This window comes from Frankliniella occidentalis, unplaced genomic scaffold (genome assembly GCF_000697945.3).
Source record: "Frankliniella occidentalis isolate FOCC.00 unplaced genomic scaffold, Focc_3.1 Scaffold42, whole genome shotgun sequence".
NCBI lineage: Eukaryota > Metazoa > Arthropoda > Insecta > Thysanoptera > Thripidae > Frankliniella > Frankliniella occidentalis.
In genome coordinates, this window is record NW_026267172.1 from 1548508 (window position 1) to 1557426 (window position 8919).

Sequence of the window (8919 nt, forward strand, 5' to 3'; positions counted from 1 at the left end):
CTCATGGAACATTGAGCATATTTGTTCATTGACACAAAAGAATTCTCACAAGACTAATTAGCAACAAGAGTTAAGGCACACATGTTTGAAACATCACAGATCGTGTCAAGGCTTTGGCAAAAGCAGTCAAAACAGAAAAATAGACTGACAACTGTTTTGCGAAGGCACGCCGTGCCTCACTTCAAGAAGGTATGAACAATTTTAGGACAAAAACACCAGGTAGGTAAACCGAAGTCTCTTGGCATACTTCTTCACATTAGATACATATTAATTAGACATGCTAAATAGCTTTGCAGGATTGCAAATATCACAAACAAACAAATGGAATTGACAACAAAAGTGCAATAACATACAATAAAAAAAGTGCTACCAAAATGTAACATGGTGCAAAGAAGAGGGTGAAATAAAACTAGAGGGAAATGGGCACACTTTCAAAAATAGAAACATTAATCCAAAACTTCTACAATGAAAAGGAAATTGAAATAAAACAAGATTTATGGATGTTTTAAAAGAGAAATAAACACATATGAGTATTAGGAATACATAACAATTTTAAGATAGGTAATACTTGAAGTAGCAATGGAAACAATCAAAGCAAGAAGTTGTTCAAAGAGAGATAAAAATTACAGAATACAAAGGTCAAGTTTGTACCAAAAGTAAGTCATAAGTAGGTAACCTACCACTAAAATGATGTCATACCAAAAAAAAAAAAAAATTACAGCATTCGCATGCTAGTATTTTGGCCTCACAGATAAAGCAACTTTTAATACATTGACATAAATGAAAATAGCATCAAAAAGAGAAAAAAATTGCTGTAAAGATTAGCAAAAACATCTGTAAAAAATGTTCAAGTATCAAAATTTTGTTCTTGAAGGACAAAATAAGATTCTTGGAAGGAAAAGACAAAAGTCTTGTTTCTTCTGAAAACGTAAAGAAAGAGAAATAGAGAGAGGTGGGGAATAATCAGACCTCTTAATCATTAATATTCTCCAATAAGGGCTAGCAAACATTTCTTATAATGTCCAGAGCAATCTCCCTGAGAATTGAACAAAGAAAATAACAATTAGTTTTAATACCTTCAGTAAAAAGTGTAAATTTTTTTGACGAGACCTCTACTCACTTCAATAAAGCTTGCAAGGGACTTCCCGTATTTAGCTTCAAATGCCTGTTTGATGTCACCCATATCGACTTCACAGCGGCTCACTACCAAGCGAATAAGAGCCCTGTCGTCTGTACCCAGACCTTTCATGCTTTTATACAGACGTTCAGCAAAATACCCTGGGCGGTTCTGAGCAGATCTCACTGCAAAGAATTGTTTTCAGTCTTAATATATTTGCTAATTTAATTCATGGATACATATAGATATGATAAATGTGACACTTACCGATTGCGAGCAATCCATCTTCAATGTCACCTGAGAACTCCTTTTTGATAGCTTTTTCAAGGCTATGTCCAGTGAGCCGCTGGTACTCATTAATAACAGCCTGCAGGTGTGCAAAACTGCGTTGACACAGCACTGCATTGAAAGTTGATTCATCCGTACCAACTCTCAGTTCACCTATGCAGATGTAGGAAGCCAACAAAAATAAAATATAAAGCAAGGTAAAGTGATTTTATTTCACTTTTTAACATTCTCCTATCTACATACCAGCACGAAGTAAAGCCTGGGCATCAGCTTGGACAAGACCTGGGTCCACATTGTAATCCTCACTGCGGTTGCCCTGGTAAAAGAAAAATGATACATCAGATGGATGACAATCATGGGGGGAAAAAGTAACAAAACTAAGGTTACTTACAACACACAGGGACACCATTAGTCGCTTGAAATTGCCCGATGTATCTCCTTTCAAGTCCTGCTCCAATGAACGGTGGTACACTACAATACAAAACTCAATTAATTTTTCTAAACTACTAAAACAAATCAAGGTTTTAAAAAATCAGCAAACAAATCTTACTTTGCTGATAAGTATTTTTGATGGCATGAATTTCCTGGTTGGTGGATGAACAAACAACTTCAATAACAGTTTCTTCATCAGTTCCAATTCCTGCTAGGGCATCATGTACTTCCTTGGCAATGAACTCGGAATGAGGTTTCATGAGAGCAACCACAAGGTCCTCAAATTTACCAGAGAGCTCACTTTTTAAATCCGAAACCAAATCCTAAAAAATCATGAAGACAGAACTAAAATAAAATTGATGTTTATGGAATAATTACACCCTAACATTTCCTAGAATAATTACCTTCCCAAACAAGGTTTTGAATTGAAGAGCAATATCTAGGCGTTGTTGATTACTTCTGCGAGCCAAAACATTAATAATGGCCTTTTCGTCAGTGCCCAAACCTTTCATAGCCTTTCGCAACACTTCTGCATCTCCTCTTGGATCGAAGGGCTGAACCGGCTGGACAGTAGCATTTCCCTAGAGGATAGAAAAACATTAAAAATGTTACACAGCGTCCCTCATAACTTGCTAAACCTCCTCAGAGCCTCCTGAAAAATTCTGCATGTACCACACAGCTCAGAATATACCCCTCAGAATGCAACAAGCAGCCAATCCATTTATGTAAGCAAAAAGAGTCGCATTACTTCATTAATACAAGATTATTATTGTCTTGAAAGGTAATCTTACCTTTCTAACATAGTTGATTGAACTAGGACCACCATATAATGGTGTGGCGCTGGGCACTGAGCCATGAGGGTAAGACATTCCATGCTGAGGGGCGCCATAAGCAGACTGGGAGTGATGCCCATGTGGAGGACCTGAGGAGGGGTATGGACTAGCGCCGGGAACAGGTGGGTAAGGACTATGGCCTTGTAGGTGTGCGCCAGGGCCTGGTGGGTAGGGACTATTACCTTGCGGATGTGCACCTAGGGGTGGTGGGTAAGGACTATTGCCGTGCAGATTTGCACCAGGGCCTGGAGGGTAGGGACTATTGCCTTGCAGATATGCGCCAGGGCCTGGTGGGTAGGGACTATTACCTTGCGGATGTGCACCAGGGCCTGGTGGGTAAGGACTATTGCCTTGCGGATATGCGATTGGGGCTGGCGGGTAGGGGCTGGGGCCAGGGGGATACGGACTTGCACTTGGTGGGTAAGATAGATGTGCAGGAGTTACTGCGTAGGGTGTCTGGCTTGGATAACCACCAGGCTGAGGCATTGCAGATGGGGAGTTGGGATAAGGAGGATAGGTAGGCGCAGCACCACCCTTTGAAAGGAAAACAAACAAAAATATCGACATTTACAATTTTCTCTAGAAGTTGTTTTTAGTTTACTGAAGGTATTACATTATAATAATAAAACGTCAAGGAAAAAGTGTTACTGTAACACTGGATTACTTTCTTCAAGCATATTAATGTTAATAAGGGTGTTTTGTTTAAGAAGTAAAAATTTCAAATTTTAAAGGTTGTTTTAACACGTTTAAAGACAAACTTATTAAAATAAACATGCTTTTGGCTATCTGTTAATATGTACTATGTGAGGTCTCACGAAAACAGCAAAAAGACCAGACAAACCTACATACTTACATGTCCTGGATATCCTGGATAACTCATGATGAGAGAAATTCTTTGAAGTCAAACTGAAACAATAGCAACAGCTCAGTGAGCCAAGTAAAACAGTAACACATAAGCATTCGGCATGCGACACCTTCCGAAATAGGTGTCATCACATGTCAATGACCCAAGTAAAATCAAAGAAGGGGAACGAGAACTTTTGAAAGAGTAAACAACAAGCATCGTAGATGATTGATACATCTTGAAAAGAACAAACCCAAGAATAAGACAAAATAAAAACTGCAATAAAGTTAGCTCTTGGTTAGCTACAGTGAAATGAGTCCACCATAGGCTTCATGTCACTACCTGCTGATAACGAGGGGAATGGGAGATATCGTCAACGTCCGACGAACCACCAAGTACTGCGGACGCAACACGACTGAGCAGCAATTTAATCATGAACCCCAGCAATGGCCAGCAACAGCAACACTACTCACCAGATGACGAATAAGATGAGAGTGGGGCGCGATATGTGCGTCTGAGGGCGGATGCGTCACCGTGGCAGAGCTGAGGGCAGGGCAAGCAAGCGTTGGGCCGTTTGGTAAGAGGAGGGGTGGGAAAAAACAGTGACGTAAATGTGTCACATGACGTCACTCCTCATGACGTGGACTTCATGAAACAGACAAGTCCGAGCAAAAGCGCCATCCGTGCCGCCATGGGCATGTCCGCTCCGAATTGCAATCTGCCGCTCTGTTTTATCCAACAAGAGCGGCATTGATCGAGGAGAGAAGGTCCGCACGAGGCTAGGGCTATGAATGAATGAATGGAAATGAAAAACCGCGCACGCATCACTGGACAGATTGACAGACTTTGACTTTCGGCAAATGTGGCTAATACTGCACGTCTGAAATTCATAACAAGTAGCACTCTGCCAAGAGATTAGTGAAAATGTTAAAATCTTATCTCTCCTTGTGAGGTGCGTGGGGTCGGTAAGGGTGTACTTGAATGCGAATAGTCTTCCAACTTTTGGTTATGGCTGTACCTTAACAGCTGACAGACAACGCAGACAGGGACAGACAGCTTGCATCCTAAACAGGAGGTATAGTTGTTGAATTTTTATTGTGCTTGTCCAATTATCTTTCCAGTTGGGTTTCGAGAAAAGTTTAATCAGTGACTTTTCCCACATTTCACTAAATAAAGAAGCTCCTCGATCAAAATCTATTTGTGGAACTGTTTTTCTCCTACTTGATCATGACACCATGACTAGAGGTGAAAGCACATAACCTGTCGTGAAGAGGGGTATATATTCTGTATTCTATGTACCTAAACTATACGAGTATATAAATATATCAAATTAGTAACGCAGTGAAGCTTCTAAAATTTATCAGATTACCTTCCAAGTTTTGAAGAGTCTCAAAAAGTCTCACTTGGGCCTTCTATGGACATAACCTTAACTGTCAAAAGGACAACACACCAAGTTTATGTTTCATGTACATATTCATGTAGCTTTCATTGTGAGATAACAATGTTAAAAGTTGTAAACTTCACTTCTTTCTAAATTTTTGACTTTATGTTTTCTCAAAACTGCTCTTGGGTTTTATAAAGAGATTGCCTTTTGGCCAAATGTGGTGTAAGTGTTGTCATTTTTTTTATTTCCCCCCCTAGGAATGAATATATAAAGTTTGTCCAATCAAACCATCTCGCCATGGATGACAATAGAGGGCCTGGAAATATACCTGACCGATGGCTTCTTTGCCCTCGCAAGGCAAACCACATGATTGCTGGTAAATTTCTTGCCTTTAAAACTCCTCTGGACAAGCGTTACAACAGTCAAATACCTCCACAACATTTCTTTTACCCATCTATGCTCTTTTCTGTCATGGATAGTTACAAGGTAATGTAGTTTAAAAATAATGTGATTTTCTTATCACTAATTCTTTTAAAATAAATTATATATTTATATTATTTCCACCATGTTAATTTTGCAGGTGAAATTGGGCCTGTGGATTGATCTTACAAACACCTCAAGATTTTATCGCAAAGAAGATGTAGAGAGTATGGGGGCCAAATATGTAAAATTACAATGCAGAGGACATGGTGAAACTCCTAATGCAGACCAGACTAAAACGTTTGTAGACCTTTGTGACAAATTCATAAGAACTAATCCCTTAGAATGCATTGGTAGGTATTTTCATAATTTCTAAAATAAGAAAAAATGACCTTTGGGTTGATCTTTTTCTCATCAAAAGTGAATTTTATCTTGTTGATAATTTACAGGAGTGCACTGTACTCATGGATTCAACAGAACTGGTTTCTTGGTCATATCCTACATGGTAGAAAAGATGGACTATTCTGTTGATGCTGCATTGAGAGAGTTTGCTGGTGTGAGGTAAGGCACAATAACTAAACCTGTTTCATAGAACGTAGCTTTACATTTGTGGAATTTACCTTCAAATCTACTTCTTAATTCCAGACCACCAGGCATTTACAAAGTGGATTATATTGAAGAGTTATACCGTCGTTATGATGATGTGAATGACATGCCATTAGCACCCGAGAGACCAGACTGGTGTAGAGGTAAACTTATTGAGACTTTTCTTGATGCATTACTTTGCTCTTAAATGTTGGGTTCTACAACAATATCCTCTCTTATTGCTGTAGAATATGATGATGGTGATGGAAATGGTGAACAAGATGACAATGATAATGGGGAGGATTCTGAAAGCTCCAATGGAAGGTATTCAGAGCAAATTCTTAATTTTTTCATATAGGTTTTGTTAAAATACACCCTAATTCACTCTGCTTTGTTGAATTCAGCACCAGCACTGGAAACAAGCGTCGAGGAAAGAACAAGAAAAATCCTGTGTTCATGCAGGGAGTCCCTGGGGTTACTGTTGTTCATGATCCTAAAATGACTGATGTTCAAAAACGAGCTCAAGAAATGTGTGGATGGAAAAAGTAAGTTATTTTCATTCTTCTACTATTTCCTAGTCACAGCCAATTCAAGTGAACAGTGATCGTGAACACTGCTATTAGCTCACAGGGGACTTTATAATCTCTAAATGTTTTATTTAGTTCATTATATTGTCTCAACGATGAAATGAGTTTAATACATATGGAGTAGTGAGAGTCTAATAAGTAGCACAGAAGTTGCTCCTCATTGAAACACAAAATTACCAGATAAATCCTTTTCCACATTGATTATTTTAAACTTCTTTTCTTTCTTTGCAGAAGTGGTTTTCCAGGTTCACAACCAGTCTCTATGGACATGAAAAATATTGCATTTTTGGGTGATAAACCTTACAGGGTATCATGGAAAGCAGATGGAACCAGGTTCACACTTCTTTTTATTATCAAGGTGGTTAATTTGAAAGTCTGTTTCACTTAATTTGTTTAACTGAACATTTTCTCCCTCTTAGGTACATGATGCTTATTTTAAGAAAGAATGAGATATTTTTCTTAGACAGAGACAATTCTGTATTCCAAGTAGAAAATCTTCGTTTTCCTATGAGAAAAGACCCTCAAAGACATATAGAAAACACTTTACTGGATGGGGTAAGTAACGCCTTTCTAACAAGTTTCCTAGGAAAATGTAAGAATTATAATTCAAAAAAGGAAAATTTATTGCAGGAAATGGTCATAGATAAGACAGAAACAGGTGAGAGCATTCCCCGATATTTAGTCTATGATATAATTAGATTGAATGGTCAAGATTTATCACAACAACCGTTCTACCCTGTCAGATATCGTTGCATTAGGGTAAGTCTTGTTCAACATGGTTTTTGTTCAGGTATTTGAAGTACACATCTAACAATTTTAATTTCATTTAACAGGAAGAAATTGTAGACACTAGGAACCATGCAATAGGTAAAGGTTGGCTCAACAAAACCATTGAACCTTTCAGTGTTAGGGTGAAAGAATTTTGGGAACTGACAACAACAGCTTATTTGTTAAGTGAAAAATTTGCAAAGAAACTTTCACATGATCCTGATGGATTGATCTTCCAGCCAAGTAGTGATGTGAGTGTGCATTGCTTATAAATTAGGAGAAAGTTTTCTGATCAGGTATATTTTTATTCTTAATTTTCACATCATCTTTAATTGTTAATATTTAGCCTTATGTTCCTGGTCAATGCATTGAGAGCTTAAAATGGAAACCTCTCAGCCATAACTCAGTAGATTTTAAAGCAAAAATTGTAACAGAAAGTGGGCCTGGGTAAGTAAAACATCTTACAGATTTAAAGTTAAAATGAATTTTTGTTAAGAAGAAACATTTGCTTTATTCTACCTATGTATTTATTTATCCTCCAGGATACTTCCTAGGAAAATTTTCCAACTGTACTGTGGAGGCATGGACCATCCATTTGGCACCATGAAATACACAAAAGATCTGAAAGACATGAACAACAAAATTGTGGAGTGCAAGTTTAATAACGGCCAGTGGGAATTCATGAGAGAAAGAACAGATAAATCATTTCCAAACAGCTACAATACAGCTATGGGTAGGCATCATCTATCTGCTATTGTTAGATATATACTCATGCTTGTTGCAATTCACATTTCAGCTTAATTTTTTTCCTTTCCAGCTGTCTTCAACAGTATACGTGATCCAGTAACTCAAGATTACCTCCTGGAGTACATTGATCGGTATCGATGGCGGGCAGATGACAATGATCTCATGCCCCCACCTTCAAAAATACGGCGTTGCTGAGATTTTTCACCTCTTTGCTTCCTATGTGTCTTGCATATGACTTAGTTTTTGCTGACATTTTCTGATCATCATCCAAGTTTCTTTTTCTTTTTTAATTTGACAATCATAGTATTTGTTGTTGACTAAGCTAGGGGAGGCCTGAGTCGCCTGAGCCAGCAGGGTTTTTGGCTTGGCATTACTGACTAGACTCTCCCATCAGTCCCAATCATCCATTCAATCAATTAATTACCAGTCAAATTCCATTGCTCATATTTTATCATTAGTTCACTCTGATTAGACTTGATTTATACATATGTGTAAATATTAAATTGCGTTCATGGCTCTTTGTAGATGTGATAACTACAAATCTTTTACAATAATATGATACGTTCAATGTTTCTTACCTCTTGTTGAGTATAATCTATTTATCATGTGTAAGTGGTTTTGGTTGAGTGTTGAGGCTATAAAAGTGTGTGTTAAGAACATAATGTTCATATGTGATCCAAATTAAAACGCAACATGAGATTATCTTAATTTGTCACTGCCTTGAGAATCAATGAATCTGGTACATATGTGATTATCATATTGAAAACTACAATATGGTGGGAGAAAAGATCAATTAAATATTTTTGATTTTGTACTAGTATTTAGTTCATGTTATTTATTTAATTTTTATGAAATCTTTTGTAATTATGAAACATGCCACAAATGAAAATATTCACCATGAAGGTACAAAGATA

General features: G+C 37.6%; 2 protein-coding genes across 7 annotated transcripts; one reads left to right on the forward strand and one right to left on the reverse strand.

Moving 5' to 3' along the window:
* Positions 1-185: 185 nt before the first annotated feature.
* LOC113217496 (annexin B11) lies at positions 186-4229 on the reverse strand. 4 transcript variants are annotated; one of them, XM_026437416.2, is made up of 10 exons: positions 3988-4229; positions 3524-3576; positions 2629-3204; positions 2242-2418; positions 1956-2160; positions 1797-1876; positions 1649-1721; positions 1385-1558; positions 1121-1302; positions 186-1036 (listed from the first exon to the last, which is right to left on the reverse strand). In XM_026437416.2, the coding sequence occupies exons 2-10, from the start codon at positions 3548-3550 to the stop codon at positions 980-982; spliced, it is 1551 nt and encodes a 516-aa protein (XP_026293201.1). In that variant the 5' UTR covers positions 3551-3576; positions 3988-4229; the 3' UTR covers positions 186-979. The 4 variants fall into 4 exon arrangements, with proteins under 4 accessions (XP_026293201.1, XP_026293200.1, XP_026293202.1 ...); XM_026437415.2 differs by having other exon boundaries at positions 3857-3996; XM_026437417.2 differs by lacking the exon at positions 2629-3204 and having other exon boundaries at positions 3988-4217.
* Positions 4230-4302: 73 nt separating this feature from the next.
* On the forward strand, positions 4303-8919 carry LOC113217495 (mRNA-capping enzyme). Of its 3 annotated transcripts, none has more exons than XM_026437413.2 (14): positions 4303-4466; positions 5156-5384; positions 5479-5671; positions 5768-5879; positions 5964-6067; positions 6152-6227; positions 6308-6448; positions 6722-6823; positions 6910-7045; positions 7121-7249; positions 7324-7509; positions 7605-7705; positions 7801-7991; positions 8076-8919. In XM_026437413.2, the coding sequence occupies exons 2-14, from the start codon at positions 5196-5198 to the stop codon at positions 8198-8200; spliced, it is 1785 nt and encodes a 594-aa protein (XP_026293198.1). In that variant the 5' UTR covers positions 4303-4466; positions 5156-5195; the 3' UTR covers positions 8201-8919. The 3 variants fall into 3 exon arrangements, with proteins under 3 accessions (XP_026293198.1, XP_026293197.1, XP_026293199.1); XM_026437412.2 differs by having other exon boundaries at positions 4327-4589; XM_026437414.2 differs by lacking the exon at positions 4303-4466 and adding an exon at positions 4598-4759.

Excerpts from the sequence above, each read along its gene's own strand:
- LOC113217496 (XM_026437416.2), bottom strand. The coding sequence starts at position 3,550 with ATGAGTTATCCAGGATATCCAGGACAT. Across the intron at positions 1,877-1,955 it reads CAAAAATACTTATCAGCAAA|TGTACCACCGTTCATTGGAG; the intron begins GTAAGATTTGTT and ends TTTGTATTGTAG. Across the intron at positions 1,303-1,384 it reads AGATGGATTGCTCGCAATCG|TGAGATCTGCTCAGAACCGC; the intron begins GTAAGTGTCACA and ends AATTCTTTGCAG.
- LOC113217495 (XM_026437413.2), top strand. The coding sequence starts at position 5,196 with ATGGATGACAATAGAGGGCCTGGAAATATACCTGACCGATGGCTTCTT. Across the intron at positions 5,672-5,767 it reads TAATCCCTTAGAATGCATTG|GAGTGCACTGTACTCATGGA; the intron begins GTAGGTATTTTC and ends GATAATTTACAG. Across the intron at positions 7,706-7,800 it reads GTAACAGAAAGTGGGCCTGG|GATACTTCCTAGGAAAATTT; the intron begins GTAAGTAAAACA and ends TTTATCCTCCAG.